Source organism: Echiichthys vipera, assembly GCF_963691815.1.
Source record: "Echiichthys vipera genome assembly, chromosome: 7".
NCBI lineage: Eukaryota > Metazoa > Chordata > Actinopteri > Perciformes > Trachinidae > Echiichthys > Echiichthys vipera.
The window spans coordinates 610,331-632,024 of record NC_139832.1 but is presented as its reverse complement, the minus strand read 5'-3'; the positions used below and the strand labels follow the sequence as shown (position 1 = coordinate 632,024).

General features: G+C 47.7%; 1 protein-coding gene across 1 annotated transcript; it reads right to left on the bottom strand.

Annotated features, from left to right (window-relative positions):
• Positions 1-5,586: 5,586 nt before the first annotated feature.
• Positions 5,587-19,259, bottom strand: LOC310949769 (uncharacterized protein). Its single transcript, XM_083917318.1, has 13 exons — positions 17,985-19,259; positions 17,690-17,783; positions 17,045-17,132; positions 15,279-15,606; positions 14,141-14,234; positions 12,837-12,924; positions 12,443-12,752; positions 12,238-12,331; positions 12,052-12,139; positions 11,246-11,576; positions 9,088-9,181; positions 8,339-8,426; positions 5,587-7,404 (listed from the first exon to the last, which is right to left on the bottom strand). The coding sequence occupies exons 1-13, from the start codon at positions 18,043-18,045 to the stop codon at positions 6,664-6,666; spliced, it is 2,499 nt and encodes an 832-aa protein (XP_083773444.1). The 5' UTR covers positions 18,046-19,259; the 3' UTR covers positions 5,587-6,663.
• Between the last annotated feature and the right edge of the window lie 2,435 nt (positions 19,260-21,694).

The window sequence follows — 21,694 nt, the reverse complement described above, 5'->3', positions numbered from 1 at the left end:
AGTGCGTTTAAACAGTGATGCGTTCACTTACCGCTGACTTTAGTGCGTTTAAACAGTGATGCGTTCACTTACCGTTGACTTTAGTGCGTTTAAACAGTGATGCGTTCACTTACCGGTGACTTTAGTGTGTTTACACAGTGATGCGTTCACTTACCGCTGACTTTAGTGCGTTTAAACCGTGATGCGTTCACTTACCGTTGACTTTAGTGCATTTAAACCGTGATGCGTTCACTTACCGTTAACTTTAGTGCATTTAAACTGTGATGCGTTCACTTACCGTTGACTTTAGTGCGTTTAAACAGTGATGCGTTCACTTACCGCTGACTTTAGTGCGTTTAAACAGTGATGCGTTCACGTACCGTTGACTTTAGTGCATTTAAACCGTGATGCGTTCACTTACCGTTGACTTTAGTGCATTTAAACCGTGATGCGTTCACTTACCGTTGACTTTAGTGCGTTTAAACAGTGATGCGTTCACTTACCGTTGACTTTAGTGCATTTAAACCGTGATGCGTTCACTTACCGTTGACTTTAGTGCATTTAAACCGTGATGCGTTCACTTACCGTTGACTTTAGTGCGTTTAAACAGTGATGCGTTCACTTACCGTTGACTTTAGTGCGTTTAAACAGTGATGCGTTCACTTACCGTTGACTTTAGTGCATTTAAACCGTGATGCGTTCACTTACCGTTGACTTTAGTGCGTTTAAACAGTGATGCGTTCACTTACCGTTGACTTTAGTGCGTTTAAACCGTGATGCGTTCACTTACCGTTGACTTTAGAGTGCGTTTAAACAGTGATGCGTTCACTTACCGTTGACTTTAGTGCGTTTAAACAGTGATGCGTTCACTTACCGCTGACTTTAGTGCGTTTAAACTGTGATGCGTTCACTTACCGTTGACTTTAGTGCATTTAAACAGTGATGCGTTCACTTACCGCTGACTTTAGTGCGTTTAAACAGTGATGCGTTCACTTACCGTTGACTTTAGTGCGTTTAAACTGTGATGCGTTCACTTACCGTTGACTTTAGTGCATTTAAACAGTGATGCGTTCACTTACCGTTGACTTTAGTGCGTTTAAACAGTGATGCGTTCACTTACCGTTGACTTTAGTGCGTTTAAACAGTGATGCGTTCACTTACCGTTGACTTTAGAGTGCGTTTAAAGCGTGATGCGTTCACTTACCGTTGACTTTAGTGCATTTAAACTGTGATGCGTTCACTTACCGTTGACTTTAGTGCGTTTAAACTGTGATGCATTCACTTACCGTTGACTTTAGTGCGTTTAAACAGTGAAGCGTTCACTTACCGTTGACTTTAGTGCGTTTAAACAGTGATGCGTTCACTTACCGTTGACTTTAGTGCGTTAAAACAGTGATGCGTTCACTTACCGCTGACTTTAGTGCGTTTAAACAGTGATGCGTTCACTTACCGTTGACTTTAGTGCGTTTAAACCGTGATGCGTTCACTTACTGTTGACTTTAGTGCGTTTAAACAGTGATGCGTTCACTTGCCGTTGACTTTAGTGGATTTAAACAGTGATGCGTTCACTTAACGTTGACTTTAGTGCGTTTAAACAGTGATGCGTTCACTTACTGTTGACTTTAGTGCATTTAAACTGTGATGCGTTCACTTACCGCTGACTTTAGTGCGTTTAAACAGTGATGCGTTCACTTGCCGTTGACTTTAGTGGATTTAAACAGTGATGCGTTCACTTAACGTTGACTTTAGTGCGTTTAAACAGTGATGCGTTCACTTTCCGTTGACTTTAGTGCGTTTAAACAGTGGTGCGTTCACTTACCGTTGTACTTTAGTGCCTTTAAACAGGGATGCGTTCACTTACCGTTGACTTTAGTGCGTTTTAACAGTGATGCGTTCACTTACCGGTGACTTTAGTGCGTTTAAGCCGTGATGCGTTCACTTACCGCTGACTTTAGTGCCTTTAAACAGTGATGCGTTCACTTACCGTTAACTTTAGTGCGTTTAAACAGTGATGCGTTCACTTACCGTTGACTTTAGTGCGTTTAAACAGTGATGCGTTCACTTACCGCTGACTTTAGTGCATTTAAACCGTGATGCGTTCACTTACCGTTGACTTTAGTGCATTTAAACAGTGATGCGTTCACTTACCGCTGACTTTAGTGCATTTAAACAGTGATGCGTTCACTTACCGCTGACTTTAGTGCGTTTAAACAGTGATGCGTTCACGTACCGTTGACTTTAGTGCATTTAAACAGTGATGCGTTCACGTACCGTTGACTTTAGTGCGTTTAAACAGTGATGCGTTCACTTACCGCTGACTTTAGTGCATTTAAACCGTGATGCGTTCACGTACCGCTGACTTTAGTGCGTTTAAACAGTGATGCGTTCACTTACCGCTGACTTTAGTGCGTTTAAACAGTGATGCGTTCACTTACCGTTGACTTTAGTGCGTTTAAACCGTGATGCGTTGACTTACCGTTGACTTTAGTGCGTTTAAACCGTGATGCGTTCACTTACCGTTGACTTTAGTGCGTTTAAACCGTGATGCGTTCACTTACCGCTGACTTTAGTGCGTTTAAACCGTGATGCGTTCACTTACCGTTGACTTTAGTGCGTTTAAACAGTGATGCGTTCACTTACCGCTGACTTTAGTGCGTTTAAACCGTGATGCGTTCACTTACCGTTGACTTTAGTGCGTTTAAACAGTGATGCGTTCACTTACCGCTGACTTTAGTGCGTTTAAACAGTGATGCGTTCACGTACCGCTGACTTTAGTGCCTTTAAACAGTGATGCGTTCACTTACCGCTGACTTTAGTGCGTTTAAACCGTGATGTGTTCACTTACCGTTGACTTTAGTGCGTTTAAACAGTGATGCGTTCACTTACCGCTGACTTTAGTGCATTTAAACAGTGATGCGTTGACTTACCGTTGACTTTAGTGCGTTTAAACAGTGATGCGTTCACTTACCGCTGACTTTAGTGCATTTAAACAGTGATGCGTTCACTTACCGGTGACTTTAGTGCGTTTAAACAGTGATGCGTTCACTTACCGCTGACTTTAGTGCGTTTAAACAGTGATGCGTTCACTTACCGCTGACTTTAGTGCGTTTAAACAGTGATGCGTTCACTTACCGTTGACTTTAGTGCGTTTAAACCGTGATGCGTTCACTTACCGTTGACTTTAGTGCGTTTAAACAGTGATGCGTTCACTTACCGTTGACTTTAGTGCGTTTAAACAGTGATGCGTTCACTTACCGTTAACTTTAGTGCGTTTAAACCGTGATGCGTTCACTTACCGTTGACTTTAGTGCGTTTAAACAGTGATGCGTTCACTTACCGCTGACTTTAGTGCGTTTAAACAGTGATGCGTTCACTTACCGTTGACTTTAGTACGTTTAAACCGTGATGCGTTCACGTACCGTTGTACTGAGGAACTCAAAGAAAAGAGAAATGATGATTTTTTTTCCATGAACTCTTTTATTTTGTTGTAATTTTGTGAATTTAATTTAAAAACTTGACGTTTTCATGTCACGTTTTTAAAGTTTCCAGTTGTTTTTCATCTTTTCTGAGGTTTTTAATTCTGTTTTAATCTTCGGCGCCTCCTCGTGGTCGTTTTGTGTTTTTGCTAAATGAAAGAAAACAGAAAAATAAAGAGGTATAAATAAATAAACATTGTCTATTTTTATCATTTAATTAATTGTATTTTTTTTAAACGTCTATCAGATTTTGACGGTTTTCTGTTGTTTCTCCACTTTTCTTTGTAAATGTTTTAATAAAATTGTCCTCGTCTGTGAAACCTGATCAAATGCAAATAAAAAATAAAAGAATACAAATATATATTTTTAATTTCTCAGACTTTAATAGAAGTTAATGTTCAGTCCTGTGATTGGCTGCATTGTCACACAGCTGGCCTGTGATTGGCTGCATCGTCACACAGCTGGCCTGTGATTGGCTGCCTCGTCACACAGCTGGCCTGTGATTGGCCGCCTCGTCACACAGCTGGCCTGTGATTGGCCGCCTCGTCACACAGCTGGCCTCTGATTGGTTGAATCAGTCTCAAAACAAACTCACTTAAACAGAAAACAACGTAAACAAACGTGAGCGAGGACGAAACGTTTTAATCTCGTTTCGTACAAACGTTGAAAACTCCGTCAGCGTTTGTTTTCAGTTCACTTTTATTTTACACTTTTAAATTAAAACGATACAAAAATGGGGAAAGTGTTTTTGGACGGACGCCAGAATCAAACCTGTGACACACTTGAACGCACGTCAGAGTTCGTACGTTTATGCAGGTCCATGAACGCCACATCAGTCCGACGTCCAGCGTCACAGGAGGAGCTGCACGACCATCAGGGTTCATGGTTTTACAGGTCAAAGGTCACTGAACAATAATAATAATAATAATAATAATGATAAATAATGATAAATCCAGCTCTGAAGGTTTGAAACCACAGATTCAGGTCCGGACTCAGTGAAGTTTCAGTTCTTTATGAACCTGGAACCGTGAGTTTCCACGGCAACGGGGTCAGACGGAGACGGCGTTTTTAGGACCCCAGACCCCCCAAAAGACCCCAGACCCCCAAAAGACCCCCGACCCCCAAAAGACCCCAGATCCCCTCCAAAGTGTGAATGTTAAAAAGGCTCCAGCGTTGTGTTTGCGTGTAAAGGTAGAAACACTAAAGTGAGCTCTGATCTGCTCCAGCGTTGTGTTTGCGTGTAAAGGTAGAAACACTAAAGTGAGCTCTGATCTGCTCCAGCGTTGTGTTTGCGTGTAAAGGTAAAAACACTAAAGTGACTCTGATCTGCTCCGGCGTTGTGTTTGCGTGTAAAGGTAGAAACACTAAAGTGAGCTCTGATCTGCTCCAGCGTTGTGTTTGCGTGTAAAGGTAAAAACACTAAAGTGAGCTCTGATCTGCTCCAGCGTTGTGTTTGCGTGTAAAGGTAAAAACACTAAAGTGAGCTCTGATCTGCTCCAGCGTTGTGTTTGCGTGTAAAGGTAAAAACACTAAAGTGAGCTCTGATCTGCTCCAGCGTTGTGTTTGCGTGTAAAGGTAAAAACACTAAAGTGAGCTCTGATCTGCTCCAGCGTTGTGTTTGCGTGTAAAGGTAGAAACACTAAAGTGAGCTCTGATCTGCTCCAGCGTTGTGTTTGCGTGTAAAGGTAGAAACACTAAAGTGAGCTCTGATCTGCTCCAGCGTTGTGTTTGCGTGTAAAGGTAAAAACACTAAAGTGAGCTCTGATCTGCTCCAGCGTTGTGTTTGCGTGTAAAGGTAGAAACACTAAAGTGAGCTCTGATCTGCTCCAGCGTTGTGTTTGCGTGTAAAGGTAAAAACACTAAAGTGAGCTCTGATCTGCTCCAGCGTTGTGTTTGCGTGTAAAGGTAAAAACACTAAAGTGAGCTCTGATCTGCTCCAGCGTTGTGTTTGCGTGTAAAGGTAAAAACACTAAAGTGAGCTCTGATCTGCTCCAGCGTTGTGTTTGCGTGTAAAGGTAGAAACACTAAAGTGAGCTCTGATCTGCTCCAGCGTCGTGTTTGCGTGTAAAGGTAAAAACACTAAAGTGAGCTCTGATCTGCTCCAGCGTTGTGTTTGCGTGTAAAGGTAAAAACACTAAAGTGAGCTCTGATCTGCTCACGCTGGCTCACGTGGCGTGCGTGCGTGTGTCCGTAACCTCCGTGTGCAGAGTTCAGGTAAACAACAACAAACACGTGGGACTGTTTCCATCAGTGGGACGTTCAAGTGTCCTGGGTGGAGCCGAGGCGGTGGGAGGCTGCAGACCGTGCTGCAGATCCCTGTCACACTGTACAGCGTCCTGCTTCTCCGCTGTTAGGGAGAGAAGGAGGACGTTTCCCAGCATGCACCAGCTCTGGGTGCTGTTGTGTGGCAGTGCTTCACAGCTCCACCTACACACCTGACGTGCACGCTACATCACATTTACACACTTTAGTGTCACCGTGTGCAGAGTTCCCCCGAAGACGCCACTTTAGAGTTTCCTGTTTCCTTCGTCTCCGTCTGAACCGAACCTTCGTCAGCGTTTTTTTATGACTCAGCATTTTAACGCATCTGTTAAACTTTATTATTAGAACAAAGCGTTTGAGAAACTCCCCTCTGATGTTTTCTCCTCTCTAAGAAATGAAACTGAGGTCAAATATAAAGTATGCGGCAAATAATTATTAAAAAATCATTTAAAAACAAACGACAAACGTGAATGAATCAGGTTTTTGTTTGGACGCGAGTCTGAAAACTGTTTCCATAGAAACGCCGTCACGGACGCGCTCTGATGATGCTGCTCTTCTGTCCCTGAGGCTCCGCCCACTCCTCATCGGACCGTGTCTCAGCGCCGCAGAGGGGCCGGCGCCGCGGTCAGAACGTGCGTTTACACGGACAGCACTCGCCGGCCAATCACAACCACGTGTGTGCGTCACACTCCACCGGGCGCCGCCGTCGTGCACCTGCTGACGGATAAAGAGTTTTCACCAAAGTGTAGAAAAGCCTCTGTTCATGTTCCCGGCGCTAAACCGGCTCAGACAGGAAGTCTCGCGTGATTGGTTCCCTCAGGGCGGAGAGAAGATGGAGGCTGAGCTCGACGAGGTCACCGTGTGCGTCCGTGTGACCGTCGGCGAATCAGAGCAGAGATCCTGACAGGTTATGAATGAACTGTGCAGCACTCCCTCCTCCACCCGCTCAGGGTGGAGGAACATCCCAACGGGGCTCAAACGGCGCCGAGCCAGCTCCTCCTGGACGTGTGCAGGGGGCGGTCCACGCCCCCGGAGCGTGCGGGTCTACATGAGGGCGTTGAGGTGCCCCGAGTGTCCCACAGAGTTCAGCATCAGGGCTCTCTGGTCCAGCACGTCCCTCTCTCGGCCGAGCGCCGCCCTCTCCTGCTCCACCATGTTCCTGTCGCGCTCCACCGCCGCCCGCTCCCTCTCCAGCCACAGCCGCTCCGCCTGCACCGCCGCCCGCTCCCTCTCCACCGCCGCCCTGTCTCTCTCCACCATCTCCCTCTCTCGCTCCAGCGCCGCCCGCTCCCTCTCCACCGCCGCCCTGTCTCTCTCCACCATCTCCCTCTCTCTCTCCAGCGCCACCCGCTCCCTCTCCACCGTCTCCCACTCCCTCTCCAGTCCGCCCAGCGGGCCCTCGCACGCCTCCGAGCCACGCTGGTTCTGCTCGCCACCGTCCACGACGAACGCCTCCTGTCCGTAGTCCGAGGAGGAGGAGAGGGGGGGAGGAGGGGGAGCGGAGGGCCGGGACCTGTGCCTGGGGACGGGGTCTGGGTGCTGCTCGTCGTCCTGGGTTACGGGGGTGAGGAGGGGGGGCGCTGCTCGCCAGGCGGCCCTCCATGGCGTCGTTCATCAGGTGAAACCACGGCCACGAGGACGTGCTGTCGGCCGCGCTCTCCATCCCCACGGGAGGAAACTTCAGGTCCTGGAGAGGAGGAGGAGGAGGAGGAGGAGGAGGAGGAGGAGGAGGAGGAGGAGGAGGAGGAGGAGGAGGAGGAGGAGGAGGAGGAGAAGAAGAAGAAGAAGAAGAAGAAGAAGAAGAAGAAGAAGAAGAAGAAGAAGAAGAAGAAGAAGAAGAAGAAGAAGAAGAAGAAGAAGAAGAAGAAGAAGGAGGAGGAGGAGGAGGAGGAGGAGGAGGAGGAGGAGGAGGAGGAGGAGGAGGAGGAGGAGGAGGAGAAGGAGAAGAAACTGTCGTCACTTTGATAAAACGGTGGAAGAATGTTTGTGTTTAGAAAGTTTCCTGTTCAGTAGGAACCAACGGGCCGCAGACAGGAAGTCCAACGGAACTGAGGGTCGGACCCACGCTGGATCAGTGTGTTTGTGGTTGTTTTGTTGTTGTTTACCTCAGTGTGGTGAACTCTGAAGCTGGGTCAGTGTGTCAGCAGGTGTGTGTGTTGTTGTTTACCTCAGTGTGTCAGCAGGTGTGTGTGTTGTTGTTTACCTCAGTGTGTCAGCAGGTGTGTGTGTTGTTGTTTACCTCAGTGTGTCAGCAGGTGTGTTTGTTGTTGTTTACCTCAGTGTGTCAGCAGGTGTGTTTGTTGTTGTTTACCTGAGTGTGGTGACCTCTGACGCTGGGTCAGTGTGTCAGCAGGTGTGTGTGTTGTTGTTTACCTGAGTGTGGTGACCTCTGACGCTGGGTCAGTGTGTCAGCAGGTGTGTGTGTTGGCCCTGTCTGTTCCTAGCTCCTGAACTGCTCTTTTTATGAGACCATAGAAACTAAAGCAGAAACTCTGGCTTCACTGTTGAACTCTAACGTCAGCGTCTCCCTGACGCAGAGTCTGTTTTGGTGGATCCAGGTTCTCAAAGGAACCCCGGGGACGCTCAAACCCTCTGATCTGTTAGTGAACTGGAACTCAAACCTTGTATCTCCTCTTCAGATTGTCCCATTTCTTGGACATCTGGTGCGTGGAGACTTTCCCCTGCAGCCCCAGCTCCTTCAGGATGGCCCTGAGGACACAGAGACACCGAGGGACACTTAGAACACGTGAGTTTGTCTTTAGGACGGACCCGAGGACACAGAGACGGACCTGAGGACACAGAGACGGACCTGAGGACACAGAGACAGACCTGAGGACACAGAGACGGACCTGAGGACACAGAGACAGACCTGAGGACACAGAGACAGAGCTGAGGACACAGAGACAGACCTGAGACACAGAGACAGACCTGAGGACACAGAGACAGACCTGAGACACAGAGACGGACCTGAGGACACAGAGACGGACCTGAGGACACAGAGACAGAGCTGAGGACACAGAGACAGACCTGAGACACAGAGACGGACCTGAGGACACAAAGACAGACCTGAGGACACAGAGACAGACCTGAGGACACAGAGACAGACCTGAGGACACAGAGACAGACCTGAGGACACAGAGACAGACCTGAGGACACAGAGACAGACCTGAGGACACAGAGACAGACCTGAGGACACAGAGACAGACCTGAGGACACAGAGACAGACCTGAGGACACAAAGACAGACCTGAGGACACAAAGACAGACCTGAGGACACAGAGACGGACCTGAGGACACAGAGACAGACCTGAGGACACAGAGACAGACCTGAGGACACAGAGACAGACCTGAGGACACAGAGACAGACTTACTTCCAGGCGGCCTTGGCGGCGTTCCTCCTCCCGGTGAACAGCGCCTCGTTGGCGGCTCGCAGGCGGATCATGCGGCGCGTGTCCTGGTCCGTCACTGCGGCACAGACAGGCACAGTCAGGCACAGTCAGGCACAGTCAGGCACAGACAGGCACAGTCAGGCACAGTCAGGCACAGACAGGCACAGTCAGGCACAGTCAGGCACAGACAGACACAGACAGGCACAGTCAGGCACAGTCAGGCACAGACAGACACAGACAGGCACAGTCAGGCACAGTCAGGCACAGTCAGGCACAGACAGGCACAGTCAGGTACAGAAAGGCACAGTCAGGCACAGACAGGCACAGTCAGGCACAGTCAGGCACAGACAGACACAGACAGGCACAGTCAGGCACAGACAGGCACAGTCAGACACAGACAGGCACAGTCAGGCACAGTCAGACACAGACAGGCACAGTCAGGCACAGTCAGGCACAGTCAGGTACAGACAGGCACAGTCAGGTACAGACAGGCACAGTCAGGCACAGTCAGGCACAGACAGGCACAGTCAGACACAGACAGGCACAGTCAGGCACAGTCAGGCACAGTCAGGCACAGTCAGGTACAGACAGGCACAGTCAGGTACAGACAGGCACAGTCAGGCACAGTCAGGCACAGTCAGGTACAGACAGGCACAGACAGGCACAGTCAGGCACAGTCAGGCACAGTCAGGCACAGACAGACACAGACAGGCACAGTCAGGCACAGTCAGGCACAGACAGGCACAGTCAGGCACAGACAGGCACAGTCAGACACAGACAGGCACAGTCAGGCACAGACAGGCACAGTCAGGCACAGACAGGCACAGACAGGCACAGACAGCACAGTCAGGCACAGACAGGCACAGTCAGGCACAGACAGACACAGACAGGCACAGTCAGACACAGACAGGCACAGACAGGCACAGTCAGGCACAGTCAGGCACAGTCAGGCACAGACAGGCACAGACAGGCACAGTCAGGTACAGACAGGCACAGACAGGCACAGACAAGCACAGTCAGACACAGACAGGCACAGTCAGGCACAGACAGACACAGACAGGCACAGTCAGGCACAGTCAGGCACAGACAGGCACAGACAGGCACAGTCAGGTACAGACAGGCACAGACAGGCACAGACAGGCACAGTCAGACACAGACAGGCACAGTCAGGCACAGTCAGGCACAGTCAGGCACAGACAGGCACAGTCAGGCACAGACAGGCACAGACAGGCACAGTCAGGCACAGACAGGCACAGACAGGCACAGACAGGCACAGACAGACACAGACAGGCACAGTCAGACACAGACAGGCACAGACAGGCACAGTCAGGCACAGACAGGCACAGTCAGGCACAGTCAGGCACAGTCAGGCACAGTCAGGCACAGACAGGCACAGACAGGCACAGACAGGTACAGACAGGCACAGTCAGGCACAGACAGGCACAGTCAGGCACAGACAGGCACAGTCAGGCACAGACAGGCACAGTCAGACACAGACAGGCACAGACAGGCACAGTCAGGCACAGTCAGGCACAGACAGGCACAGTCAGGCACAGTCAGACACAGACAGGCACAGTCAGGCACAGTCAGGCACAGACAGGCACAGTCAGGCACAGTCAGGCACAGTTAGGCACAGTCAGGCACAGACAGGCACAGTCAGGCACAGACAGGCACAGTCAGGCACAGTCAGGCACAGACAGGCACAGTCAGGCACAGACAGGCACAGTCAGGCACAGACAGGCACAGACAGGCACAGTCAGGCACAGTCAGGCACAGACAGGCGCAGACAGGCACAGTCAGGCATTACGACTTTTTTTCTCTAAATATTAAAACTTATTTTCTCTAAATATTACGACTTTTTCCCGTAAATTATTGCAACTTTTTTGTCGCAATCTTGTGACTCAGTTAACGATAAATCAACCGTGTGTTTCGGGTTTAATTATAATCATATAAATGATACAAAGTCCGGCTCTGAACTGAAACAGGAAATAAAGGAGCATCGAAGAGCTGAAGCCGCAGATAAAAACAAACATAATCTTTAATAAAAACTACAGACAGATTCATAAAATGGAGATTTAAATATAAATACCCATAAAAACGGTTGTGTAAGAACATGAACGACAGAAAGAAGCCGTCTTACTTTTATAGGAGAGGTCCGAGGGCGTGGAACACTCCTCTCCGCTGGCGTCGATGTAGGTCACGTTCCCGTCAGCGTCGCCGTTGTCCCCGCCCACCATGCTCTCCAGCTCCGACACGCTGCTCCTCTCCGCCGCCAGCAAACAGTCTCTGTCAGGAGGCGGCGGCGGAGGCGAGGCCACGAAGACGCCGTCCTCCTCGCTGCTCCACACGGGCGTCACTCTGGGAGCTTTCCCCGCCAGGCGTCCCTCCAGAGCGTCGTTCATCAGCTGGAACCAGGGCCAGGAGGCCGGGTTGGTCTGGGCCTCCATCCCACGAGGAGGGAACTTCAGGTCCTGCACAGGTGAGACTGACAGGTGAGACTGACAGTTCTGTACAGGTGAGACTGACAGTTCTGCACAGGTGAGACTGACAGTTCTGTACAGGTGAGACTGACAGTTCTGTACAGGTGAGACTGACAGTTCTGCACAGGTGAGACTGACAGTTCTGCACAGGTGAGACTGACAGTTCTGTACAGGTGAGACTGACAGTTCTGTACAGGTGAGACTGACAGTTCTGCACAGGTGAGACTGACAGGTGAGACTGACAGTTCTGCACAGGTGAGACTAACATCTGCACAGGTGAGACTAACATCTGCACAGGTGAGACTGACAGTTCTGCACAGGTGAGACTGACAGTTCTGCACAGAGAGACTAACATCTGCACAGGTGAGACTGACAGTTCTGCACAGGTGAGACCGACAGGTCTGCACAGGTGAGACTGACAGGTGAGACTGAGTTCTGCACAGGTGAGACTGGTGGAGGTCCTCACCTTGAACTTGGTCTTCAGGTTGTCCCACTTCTTGGCGACCTGGTCAGGTGTGATCTTCCCCGTCAGACCCATCTCCTTCACGATCCCCCTGTGGACCAAAGACACAGGTGTTGTCTTCAGACACACCTGGATGATGATGTTGTAACTCAGTGAACACGTTAAAGAGAAGTGATCCAGGTGTGTTACCTCCAGGCCGGCTTGGCCGTGTTCCTCCTGCCCGTAAACAGAGACTCGTTAGCAGCTCGTAGCTCGATTAGTCTCCTGATGTCTTCTTCTGTCACTGCAATGAGAGAAATATCTGTTTTCCTGAAGTCTTTAAACGCCTCACTGAAGATATAAAACGATGAACGTACGAGAAAAGTGACTTTAAGTATTAAGCTGCATTTCTTACGTTTGTACGTGAACTCGGCCATGCGCTGCAGCTCTCCCAGCGCCGCCGCCGACCCGTTCTTGTCTTCGTTGTCGACCAGCAGGTCCATCTCCGACTCCGTCAGGAACTCCGCCATCCCCCCTCGGCTGCGGCGCGCTCGTTTCTTTGGCGTGGGCGACAGCGGCTCACACTCCTCGTCTTCGTCCTCCACGATGGGCGTGAGGATGGGCGCCGCCCCGGCGAAACGCCCCTCCATGGCGTCGTTCATGCGGTAGAACCAGGGCCAGGAGCTCGGGTTGGTCTCCACGCCTCGAGCGGGAAACTTCAGCTCCTAGTAGAGACAGAAAGCTCTCACAGGGACGGCACCGGCGGGCGTAGGTAAGAGGTCTGTGCAGCAGCAGCAGGTCGGACCTACCTTGTATCGCCTCTTCAGGTTGTCCCACTTCTTTGCCAACTGGTCCGTCGTCAGCTTCCCCTGCAGACCCAGCTCGTACAGGATGGCTCTGAAACAAAGAGAGCAAGGACGCTCAGGTTAAATCCCTGACGACTGAACACGTGTGAGTGACGCCCGACTCTCCATTAATTGATTAGTTGTCATTAGGGACTTGTGGACGGGTACAGAGCTGGACCGCGGCCTGTAAATGTGGCGTACATAGCGTTAATATGGCGAATGTACAGTCTTGTTTTAAGGTGCAGAACTTAAAACTTGAGTCGCCGTTCCCCCCGGAGTTTAACCCCCGGCTCACACGTGTGCAGTAGCAGCCAGCGAGTGAGAGGAGCAGGCAGCTGCAGCAGGCGTAGCCACAGCACAGGACGCTCCGCGGCCCCGCGAGCACGACTGTTGTGTTTGTTTACTAATGAAACTTATGTTCCGTACCATGACTTTAAAACCGAGGTACGTACCGAACCGTGCTTTAAGTGCACCGTTGTCAACTATTAAGTGAATTGGCAACTATTTTGATAATCACTGAATCTGTTTGAGTCACTTTTTTTGAGATCAGCTCGTTAAATGTCACTTCAGCTCGTTAAATGTCACTTTTTCTTAGGTTCTGTGTAGAAACACCAGAGGACCCAGGACGTTTCCCTGAGGGACTCCACAAGTGATGAAGGACAGAAAAGAAGAAGACTGAGCTGAGACCTGATCCTCTACAGACCTGGACCTGACTGAGGACCACAGCTGCAGCCTTTAGATTATTAACAGATTAGTTATCAACGTTTAAATTAACCACCAACTACTTTGATCATCAATTTATCGTTTTTTTAGAGAAAAAAAAGTCAAAAATAGTCTGATGTCAGTTTGGTAACTGAAAATATTTCCTGGTTTCTTTCTTTCCTCCTCTTTGACACATTTGAGGACGTCAAATGTTCTCTGGGAAACATTTTGTCACATTTTAGAGACAAACTGATCCATTAATGGAGGAAATGACCCACAGATAATAACCATTAGTTGCAGCTTTAAGTGAGAGGAAGTGAAATGAGACACACACACACACACACACACACACACACACACACACACACATTTGTAGAATAATGTTTATAATGCAGATAAACCGTGGTTCCACTTTTTCTGTTTTCTTGTAAACGAACAGAAGTGTCTGTTTAAACGTGTGTGTGGGTGCGATTGCTCTGCTCAGCGGCTCTGGACGTGAGCTGCAGACGCAGAACACGAGGGTTTGAAGAGGAACCCAAACAGAAACCAGCTGGGTCGTCACTCACCTCCAGGCCGGTTTGGCTGAGTGTTTCCTGCCGGTGAAGAGAGCTTCGTTTGCAGCTCGGAGTTTGATCATCCTCTCCGTCTCTGGTTCGGTCACTGTGAATGGAGAGTTCTGAGTTACGCGCTGATACACGGACAAGAGAAGAATGACTCACAAGCAGAGAAACACTTTACAACAGATTACATTTCCTCTCAGGCTCCATCCACACGGCTACATTTTCCTTTAAACACTCATTCCTTCGTCTTCCGGTTAAAAGTCTCTTCTCTGCGTTCACGCCTGGCGTTCTCTCTAAAGCATGTCCGTGTGTGAACGCCGCTGAGGCTGTTTCACTGTTAAATTCTCGGTTGTGTGTCGGTGTCTTGTTTGTTAACGTAGAACATTTGTAAAGGAGGACGCAGACGCCCACGTCCGTCAGTCAACGCTCCCGGGTGGAAACTAAATATTATATCAGATGTGCCTTTCGTTTAGATGGCGACGGCGTTTTTGGGGCTTAAAACATAAAAAGGTGAAACCCCCCCTGCAGAGTGGAAACATAATAGGGCGCACTCACACTGTGCCACCGTGCCGTGCCCCAGCACGTGTCACGGCTAAAGCCTGGTTCCTTTGACCAGTGTGAGTGCAACTGTACCACGTCTAGGAGCGGCACGCTTGCCGTCCACGGCCCGTTTGGGAGAGGTGGGCTTTAGTAAAGCACGTTTGCACGTGTACGAGCACGAGCGTGCGCACGTGTACGAGCATGAGGCCTACGGTGGTTCTGAGGTCATTTCCTGTGCGCCTGTTGGGACGTAGAAAAAAGAAGGAGGGACCATGCGCGGACATTTCAAACAATGGCGGTGAAAGGTTCACGTTGGTGTGATGCGGAGGTGGAGTGTTTACTGCAGATTTGGTCGATGAAAAGATTCAAAAACAGTCGACAAGACGCACAAAAACTCTGAGGTCTACGGAAAGATCTGGAAACAAAGCCACGCATCGCCATGACGTCATCAATGCGTGTGACATGTTACGGCGTGATGACGTATAGGCAGCATTAGTCTAATTATTACTTATTATATATATTATAAATTCTGATGCAGAACTGGTGTGGATGGAGCCTTCTCACGAACCCTCTGTGTAGCGGGGGAACTTTTGCGTGGGCATACTTTTATAGGAGCACTCGCTCATCCTCCTCCAGCCCATCGGGATCCCCTCAACAGGAGGAGCCCCCGCTTGAACGGTCCCATCGTTCTCTGCAGCCTCCTGCGCCCCCGTGTCCTCCATCTCCGTCTTGATGAGGAACTCCAGGATGTCGGTGTTCTCCTGGGTCTGGCTGTGCTGGCTGGTGTTGCGGTGAGCGGCGTGCTCCGGGCTCAGCACCAGGTTGCTGTTGTAGAGGCGGCCGTGCATGGCTTCGTCCATGATGTGGAACCAGGGCCACGACTCCACCACGCCCCCGATGTGCTCCTGGCCCTGGTACGGCTGCTTCAGGTCCTGGAAAACACAGCGGGACTTACAGACACATGGGACCTGTCCTTCAAATGTGGTTTCAACTCATCCAGACTAAAACGCTTCTGTTAGTTATGAGTGGATCAAGTTTTTTAAGGTACAAACTTGTTGCTCAGACAACAATTTTAAGTAGATTTAAAAAACAGAAACAACCAGACTTGTGTCAAATATCCCGAATCAAACCAGGCTATTGAAAGGGATAAACGTCTCCTTCGGCAGGAGGAAGAGGAGGCCTTCACAGCCACTACGGGTCGGGGGGGAGGAGGAGGAGGAGGAGTACAAATACTCTGGAGTGGTGATGGACAACAGCCTGGAGTGGAAATCTAACACCGAGGCTGTGACCAAGAAGGGGAAGAGCAGACTCTGTCTCCTGAGGAAGCTGAGATCCTTCGTGTGCAGCAGATGTTTGAGATCTTCGACCACTCGATTGTTTTCAGCTCCATGTTCTTTGCTGCTGTGTGTCGGAGCCAGAGACACCAACAGACGTGATAAAATCATCAGAAGGTTCTGTGCTCCGTCTCAGGCTGGAGTCCCAACACTGAACACACTGTGATCCATCACAGACGATGATCATCACCCTCTCATCACACTGGGGTCAGACAGGGGAGCAGCTTCACACACAGGAAATACGCATCACACATGCATCACACCGTACAACAACAGGTCAACTGTTCACAACAACACAATCACAAGACCCTTCCTAATTAGGAAGGGAGGGAACGAGGAGAGAAGGGAACAATCAAGAAGGGGTGGAAGTGTGATAACTAGGAAGGAAGGGAGGGAACAAGGAGAGAAGGGAACAAGGAGGGCTGGAGTTGCTCGGCCTGGTGCTAACTATCTAACCCCGGCTCCTCCCGCAGGTTTCCCGGCTCCTCCGTCCATCCCATGAGGCGGCCCCGGTGCTGTGCAGGCGGCCGTGAGCTGTGTGAGCTTTATTTATTCTTCAGCACATTAGATCAGATGTTATTGTGCTATAAACGGACGTAACGATGGTTCCTGACACGTTAACCTACATCTCACGCACTCGTCAAACTTTAAACACAAGGTCAAGCGTGTCCAGCGATGTTCCTGCTCCTGTGAGCTGCGTCTGTAAGTGTGTCCAGTGAGGTTCCTGCTCCTGTGAGCTGTGTTTGTAAGCGTGTCCAGTGAGGTTCCTGCTCCTGTGAGCTGCGTCTGTAACTGGTCCAGTGAGGTTCCTGCTCCTGTGAGCTGTGTTTGTAAGCGTGTCCAGTGAGGTTCCTGCTCCTGTGAGCTGCGTCTGTGTGTCCAGTGAGGTTCCTGCTCCTGTGAGCTGCGTCTGTAACTGGTCCAGTGAGGTTCCTGCTCCTGTGAGCTGCGTCTGTAAGTGTGTCCAGTGACGCAGGTAGATGCAGAGTCTGATCAGTGGCGTCCTGTGGTTGACTGTGAGTTCTCAGCGTGTTACCTTGTATTTTGTGCGCAGGTTGTCCCATTTCTTAGCGATCTGGTCGGCTGTGAGCTTCCCCTCCAGACCCAGGCCCTTTAAGATGGTGCTGAGGCACACACACACACACACACACACACACACACACACACACACACACACACACACACACACACACACACACACACACACACACACACACACACACACACACACACACACACACACACACACACACACACACACACACACACAAGCGTCAAAGTTCACACAGATGCAGTGAAATGTAGTTAAAGTATAAACACTGTAAAATCATTAGATGATTATTACTTAAGCATTAAAGTAATTTAAATATCAGATTTTATAAACGCTTCGTACGCGGGGGGGGGGGGGGGTCACACAAACAAACACTCCAGCAAAAATCTGTTTTATTTTAAAATCTTTTAGATTATTACGACATTTGTTTTTATTCCTTTCCCTTCGGTGTGTTTTTAAAATATTTTGATTTATGTAAATATTATTTTTACACTAACAAACATTTTCTGTATCATTATTATTGTATAATCATAATATAAAATATATGTTTGTTTGAGGAATTCGGGGATCGGACCACCGACCAGAGGAGCCGGGGATCGAACCGCCGGCCTCTCGCCTGCTGGTTCTCACCTCCAGGCGATCTTGGCGGAGTTCCTCTTCCCGGTGAACAGCGCCTCGTTCGACGCCCGGAACTCAATCAGCCGCTTCACATCGTCCTCCGTCACTGAGGGTCAAAGGTCAACAGTCGGATCGGGCTCATACAAGTAAATATATATATTTATACTTTATTTATTTATATTTATATTTATTTATATACACTATTATTTATATTTACACTATTATTTATATTTACAGTATTATTTATTTATACACTATTATTTATATATAAACTTTATTTATTTATACACTTTATAAGGTCACTTACTTTTATAAGAGTTCTCTGGAAACTGAGGCAGAGGGTTGAGGGCCGGCTCCATGGTGATCATGGAGGGAAGGGAACAAGGAGGGAGGGAACAAGGAGGGAGGGAACAAGGAGGGAGGGAACAAGGAGGGAAGGGAACAAGGAGGGAAGGGAACAAGGAGGGAGGGAACAAGGAGGGAGGGAACAAGGAGGGAAGGGAACAAAGAGGGATGGAAGTGTGCTAACTAGGAAGGAAGGAAGGAGGAAGGAAGTGAACAAGGAAAGAAGGGAACAAGGAAAGAAGGGAACAAGGAGGGGTGGAAGTGTGCTCAGGGAGGAAGGAGGGAAGGAAACAAGGAGAGAAGGGAACAAGAAGAGAAGGGAACAAGGAGGGATGCTAACTAGGAAGGAAGGGAACAAGGAGGGAGGGAATAAGGAGAGAAGGGAACAAGGAGGGAAGGGAACAAGGAGGGAGGGAACAAGGAGGGAGGGAACAAGGAGGGAAGGGAACAAGGAGGCAAGGGAACAAGGAGGGAAGGGAACAAGGAGGGAAGGGAACAAGGGGGGAAGGGAACAAGGAGAGAAGGGAACAAGGAGGGAAGGGACCAAGGAGGGGTGGAAGTGTGCTAACTAGGAAGGAAGGTAGGGAACAAGGAAGGAAGGGAACAAGGAGAGTAGGGAACAAGGAGGGGTGGAAGTGTGCTAACTAGGAAGGAAGGTAGGGAACAAGGAGGGAAGGGAACAAGGAAGGATGGGAGTGTGCTAACTAGGAAGGTAGGGAACAAGGAGAGAAGGGAACAAGGAGAGAAGGGAACAAGGAGAGAAGGGAACAAGGAGATAAGGGAACAAGGAGGGAAGGGAACAAGGAGAGAAGGGAACAAGGATGGAAGGGAACAAGGAGATAAGGGAACAAGGAGAGAAGGGGACCAGGAGGGCTGGAGGTGCTCGGCCCGGTGCTAACTATCTAACCCCGGCTCCTCCCGCAGGTCCCCCGGCTCCTCCGTCCATCCCGTGAGGCGGCCCCGGTGCTGTGCGGGCGGCCGTGAGCTGTCTCCTCCCGGGGCGGACGCTAGCTGCCGGTTAACCGTTAGAAGAAGCAGGATGCTAACTAGCTTCGGTGGCTAAGCTAATCGACACACCGACACGGAGGCTTCCCGCCACACGACGACGTCCGTGTCCGTTAGTTCGGCTTCATCCTGCCCTCCGCTGTTTACCGGGAGTATGAGCCACCGTCACCGGAGGGACAGCGGCGCTAAAAGAAGCCGTTACCGGAGCTAACACCGGAGCTAACGGTTAGCTGCATCCCGTCCGCTCTAACAGGGGGAGCGCTCGATCACTGCAGCCCGGACCTGCAGCCGGGGGGGCGGGGTCACACCAACGTAAACACCGGCGCTCCAGCGACACGCTTTATTTTTATCTTTTTATTTTTAAATCTATTAAATCACTTATTCATTTGTTTCTATTTATTACTTTCCATTCTGTATTTTTTTAAATATTTTGATTTATGTAAATATTATTTTTACACTAAAACACATTTTCTGTGTCATTATTATTGTATAACATATATTTAACATGGTAAAGCCAATTTAATATTATTCTAGATTTTTATTTTTAAATCTATTAAATCACTTATACATTTGTTTTTATTCATTACTTTCCATTCTGTATTTTTCAAAATATTTTAATTCATGTTCATTCATAATTGATTCATTATTTTTACACTAAAATGAATTTTCTGTGTCATTATTATTGTAGAATCAGTTAATCATGTATTTAACTCAATTTTATATTATTCTAGAGTTTTTATTTTTAAATCTATTTGATTATTGAGACATTTGTTTTTCTGTCTGTATTTTTTTTAATCTTTTAATTTATGTAAATATTTATTTTACAATAAACAAAACACAGTGTTAAAATAATAAGATATGTAACATGGAATATTTTAATAAAATTCTGAGAAAACAAAAGTCCAGTAAGAAATAATAATTCAAATATTCAAGGTTTTGCATCATATTTAGCAGAATTACTTATTTAATGTTGTATTAAAGTAATTATTATTATTATTATTATTAAATCTATTAGATTATTGATACATTTGTTTTTCTTTATCCCTTCTGTAATTTTTTTAATATTTTGTTAATATTATTTTTTCACTAAGAAATATATTTTCTGCTTTGTTGATAATATATGTGTATGTAATATGGAATATTTTAATAAAATTCAGAGAAAACAAAAGTCCAGTGAGAAATAATAATTCAAATACTCAAGGTTTTGTTTAATATTTAGCAGAATTACTAATTTAATGATGTATTTATATTCATTATTATTGTACAATCAGAGGTTATCATATATTTAGTTAAAATAATAGTAATAATAATGTTTTTATTACACATGTTTGGGTTTTTAGAAAGAGTTGACCAATCACAGCACACTGGGCTGGGGGGGGGGGGGGGGGGGCAATATGAGACATATAATGTGTTTTAAAGTTTTGATTGACACGGTGAAGGCATTCAAAGGTCTTTTTTAACCACTAATGCAGCTGAAAATAACAGCAAACCTCTGCAGCAGCATGAATTAATATCAACCACGTTCGTCAGGACGGAGTTCAGGATGACAAACTGCCCTGTTGACCTCTGACCTCCACACGTGTGGGTGAAATATTGTTTATTGTGTTGACGGCTGTTGTGTGTTTATGTTCAGTTGTTCATATTTTCATAAAGCAGCAGGTTTGGAGGTTGGTTCTGAGATCCGTCTGAACCGTGTCTCGTGAATCAGAATCAAATGGATTTTGTTTCTTCTTCCTGTTGATGAAAACAAATGTTCAGATGCTCCAGGTGTCCCGGCCGACTCCTGCCATGACCCGGTTCTGCAGCATCTGTCAGGACTGCAGCTCGATCACAGTCACATATTTCACCTGCACCTTCTTCAGAAACTCCAGATTCTGATGATTTATGACGTGAATGTCACATGTGTTTTTATTTACAAAATACTTTTAGGTGAAAGGAATTTTCCTGAGCAGTTTAAGACGTGTTACATTCATGTTCACTCTGCATCTTTCTGGGGTGGTTTTACCTAATTTTTTTAGTCATTTTGCATCTTTCTGTGGTGGTTTTGCATCTATTTTCAGTCATTTTGCATCTTTTTGTGCTGGTTTGCATCTATTTTCAGTCATTTTGCATCTTTTTGTGCTGGTTTGCATCTATTTTCAGTCATTTTGTGTCTTTTTGTGGAGGTTTTAAAGAGGTCTGGCCCATCTATATTCATTAATGCATCCATTGCTGATATTTTAAGTCTGAATATGACAAAATAAATACAGATAGTTTGTATAACAACATGTATTCCTGTTATTTTCCACCACCAAACAAAAGCCTTTAGCATCATTAGCTCACGTTAGCATCTCAAACAACAGATAACTGTGAATCTGTTTATGAGGATGAATATTATATTTAATATCTAATAAAATGTTTAAATCACAGTTACTTTTGTACGTTTTCGCCGCCATGTTTCCGCCTTCAGCTCCAAAAACCAAAACATCCGGTTTAGACCGGAAGAGAAGACGCCTCTTCTTCTTCTTCGTCTCTGTTTTATCGGCCATTTCCCGCCACCGACAGGCGGGAACTTTAATTCATTAATATTTCCTTTCATCTTTTAAATGATACAAAACCTCAAACCTTCATTTTTTAGTGAATTATTGACTTTTATTTACATTTATTTATGACAGGAAGTCAACGCCC